Source organism: Meleagris gallopavo, unplaced genomic scaffold (assembly GCF_000146605.3).
Source record: "Meleagris gallopavo isolate NT-WF06-2002-E0010 breed Aviagen turkey brand Nicholas breeding stock unplaced genomic scaffold, Turkey_5.1 ChrUn_random_7180001957605, whole genome shotgun sequence".
NCBI lineage: Eukaryota > Metazoa > Chordata > Aves > Galliformes > Phasianidae > Meleagris > Meleagris gallopavo.
In genome coordinates this window covers 40,334-43,654 of record NW_011217706.1, presented here as the reverse complement: position 1 = coordinate 43,654, position 3,321 = coordinate 40,334, and the positions used below count along the sequence as shown (strand labels likewise).

The window sequence follows — 3,321 nt, the reverse complement described above, 5'->3', positions numbered from 1 at the left end:
GCTGTTTAATTGGAGCCAAAGGCAGTTTGGGGAAGTGGCCAAGGTCTTGGGAAGGGATCTGATGTTTTTCTTGTTTAAATGTGATCTGAAAAACTGTGGTGTGGAAACCTGATGGCAAGGCTGTCTGGCTTTGGCATCTGCCTTTTGCCTCCTGGTGCCAGCAGTGCTGTTGCACTGCAGGAATTCCCATCTGGGCTCTTGGCAGAGGCAGCAGCAGCAACAGCTGCACTGAGCACCATGACAGTGGTGGAACTCTGCAGGCAACTCAGTGTGCATTCAGTGTAAGGGCATCATTGTGTACGTGACTGGCCAGAGAGATCTCTGCAGGGAGTGTCCCAGGCCATGGTGTCAGAGGTGGCTGTCAGCTGCGGAGGGGGAATCATGTTAGAAGCACTGGATGGCAATGGTTGGTTAGAAGCACTCTTTTAGATTTGATGCAGGAAAAAGTGCTGTACCGCAGTTTTTGAGAGCATTCTTTCTGTTACGCAGGCCTCGCTGAGAAACTGTGGCAGAGGATTTTGTGTGCTCTGTGCTCTGCCTGAGCACTGCCAAACAGGCTTTTCCTCAGCCGTGGCATCCTTTTCCCTTGTTCCTATTAGCATAGGCCACCAGCAGTTGTCCTGAGTATGGAGCACTGCCATGAGCAGCCATCGGTCCTGCTGCAGGCCTGGAGGGCGCTGGCTGTGTTCCCCAACCCCCCCAGCCCCATGCTAAAGTTGTGTCTGTTTATCTCCACCAATGAGAGCACCAGACCACTAGAAGCCTGCAGGCCAGGAGGGAAGCCTTTAATCCTCTAGCCATCTCGGCCTTCCTCTGGACCTCCTTGTCTCTAACCCCTCCCATAGGTGTCTAAGTCTGTACACCTCTGCATCTTCCTTGGTGCCTGAATGCCCCTTGGCCTCCCTCCAGCTCTCTTGGCCCCTTTGTCTCAAGACTTCTAGTCCAGCTTTTAGGCCTTCAGGCTTCTTGGGCTGTAGGTGTCCAGACCTCGAGGTTCGAGGGCACTCAACCCCCAGGTCCTCTTGGCCTCTGGTCTTCTAGACTCCCTCTTTCTTGGCCTCCATGCCTCAGTTTGGCCTCAAGACTACTAAACTGCAAGGCTTCTTGGCCTCCCTCCAGGCTGTTTTACCTTAAGGCCTCTAAGCCTCCTGGGCAACCTCTAGCCTCTAGGACAGCCTGCAGGCATCTGTGCCTCCAGGCATGTTCTCCATTACACCTCTAAGCCTTCCTTTGTACCTTAAATACTCATGGACTCGTGGTCTCTTTTTTGGCCTCTTTCTGTGCATCAGGGCCTCAAAACCTCAGTGCTTCCAGCCCAGCCCATGGGTATCTTGGCTCTAGGCCTACCCTTAAGCCTCAAGGATTTTAGGCTTCACACAACCGTTAAGGCCTCTGAGCCTCCTTGGCCTCTAAAATTCTAGGCCCTCTATGCCTCCTTCTGGGCCTTTTGTACTCTAGATCTCTAGGCCTCTTGGCCAGCCTCCAGCTCTTTAGAAATCTATGCCTAAAAGCTTCCCTCCTGGCTGCTAAGCCTCTAAGCCCTAAGGCCTAAATTCTGGCCTTGAGGCCTCTGGTACTCTTGGCTGGCATCCTGGCCTCCCGTTGGGTCTCTTGAGCTACGGCAGTAGAGGCTGAAACTTCCCACCAATGCTCCATTTTGTGTTGTTGCTGTGTGACAGCTGGCAGCAGAGGGGCAGTCTGACAGAACTGCACTGAAGTGCAGATGGAGCAAAGGGGTGTAATCGAATTCCTCTGTGAGGAAAAAATTGTACCCACTGACATTCATTGATGCTTGCTGAATGTTGATGGAGACTAGCAAACGGCTGTGAACACAGTGAGGGTTGGGTGGTGCATTTCACCAGTGGGACAGTGACATGACAGACATGCCATGTTCCGGAGAGCCGTGCAGAGCTGTCACACCACAAAATGAAGAGCGCGTGGATCAGCACATCTATGCAAAATTGGCTAATGGTGGTGACTATGTTGCTTTATTAAATAGCGTTATTGTACTATTTGTATCTGGTGTCGTTTCCACGAAAATACCCAGGAGGTATTACTTTTGGAGAAACCTACATAAAATTGTGTTACATAGATGCTACACTCTGCCCTATATTTCCCAGTTTTTCCCACAGCACCCACTGTGTCCAACAGAGCCACCTCTGCCCTATAAGCTCTGTCCCATAACCCCCACAGCTTTGCCCTGTAAGCTATGCCCCATAAACTTCTGCTTTGCCTATAAGCTATGGGTTCTGTGGGTCCCTGTGGAGCTCTACAGTACACACCATAGCCACCACTTCCCGCTGCAGACAGGTGGACATGGATGGGGCTATTTCTGACCTCCTTATCACCCGGCCCCGCCTCTGCCTCTTTATCCCCTCTTTGTCCTTGGCAAGTGACAAATTCCTGGGGTGGTGCCACAGGGGTGGTCCATTCCCACAGTCTGTCAGAGGCAGAACCCACACGACCCATAGAAAACCACAAGAACATCACAGAGAGTAAGAACCACAGGGAGCCAAAGGGAACAAATAGAGACCCATATGGGAGCAATAATGACACACTGTCACACAGACCTGCAGGGACCCATAGAAGTGCATAGGGAAACATACTGTCCCTTAGCAACCCATAGTGCCCCAGTTGCGTTGAGGTTCACTCACCATGAATCAAGATGCACGGCATTGTGGGATAGCCTGAGTGGCCATCTCACACTGTTGGCCACCCTCCATCTCCCGTGGCTCCCACACAAACCCCATTGCGCTACCCACACTGAGCCCTACCCCACACCAAGCCCTGCCCCACACATGCAGCTGCTGCTGCTCAACAATTTTTATTGGCTAAAAGCAGGAGAGTTGAGAGATCCAAAAGGAATTGGTCAGAGGTCGGGGCTGGAAGGCAGAGCATCTGGAGCTTTCATTCCTCATTGAGTCCCTTCTATTGGGAGAGAAGATGGAGGGAGGTGATGAGGCACAAAGGGACAGATATGGGGTGAAGCTGGGGCAGGGATCTGGGACAGGAACCCACCTTCGCGCCAATGTCACGGCTCCGTGCCCGCAGCTTGTTAACCTGGGACTCAGCCATGTCAGCACGTTCCTCTGCCTCATCCAGCTCGTGCTGTACCTTGCGGAACTTGGCCAGGTTGGAGTTGGCCTGTTCTTCCTGTGGGGTGAGGCAGTGGCCATCTTGGCAGCTGTCTCGTCCATCCACTGGTCCAAAAATCCATCCAGCCATCCACCCATCCACCCAGGCTTTTTCTATCTACCCAGCAATCCTTCATCTACTCTTTCTCACCCATCCATCTTCTTTCTCCCTCAGTCCCATCATCCT

The 3,321-nt window shown here is 52.4% G+C and overlaps 1 protein-coding gene across 1 annotated transcript; it reads right to left on the bottom strand.

Annotated features, from left to right (window-relative positions):
- Positions 1-2,805: 2,805 nt before the first annotated feature.
- LOC104917219 (myosin-7-like) lies at positions 2,806-3,314 on the bottom strand. Its single transcript, XM_010728398.3, has 2 exons — positions 3,019-3,314; positions 2,806-2,928 (listed from the first exon to the last, which is right to left on the bottom strand). Exons 1-2 carry the CDS (start codon positions 3,223-3,225, stop codon positions 2,908-2,910), a joined length of 228 nt encoding a protein of 75 aa, XP_010726700.1. The 5' UTR covers positions 3,226-3,314; the 3' UTR covers positions 2,806-2,907.
- Between the last annotated feature and the right edge of the window lie 7 nt (positions 3,315-3,321).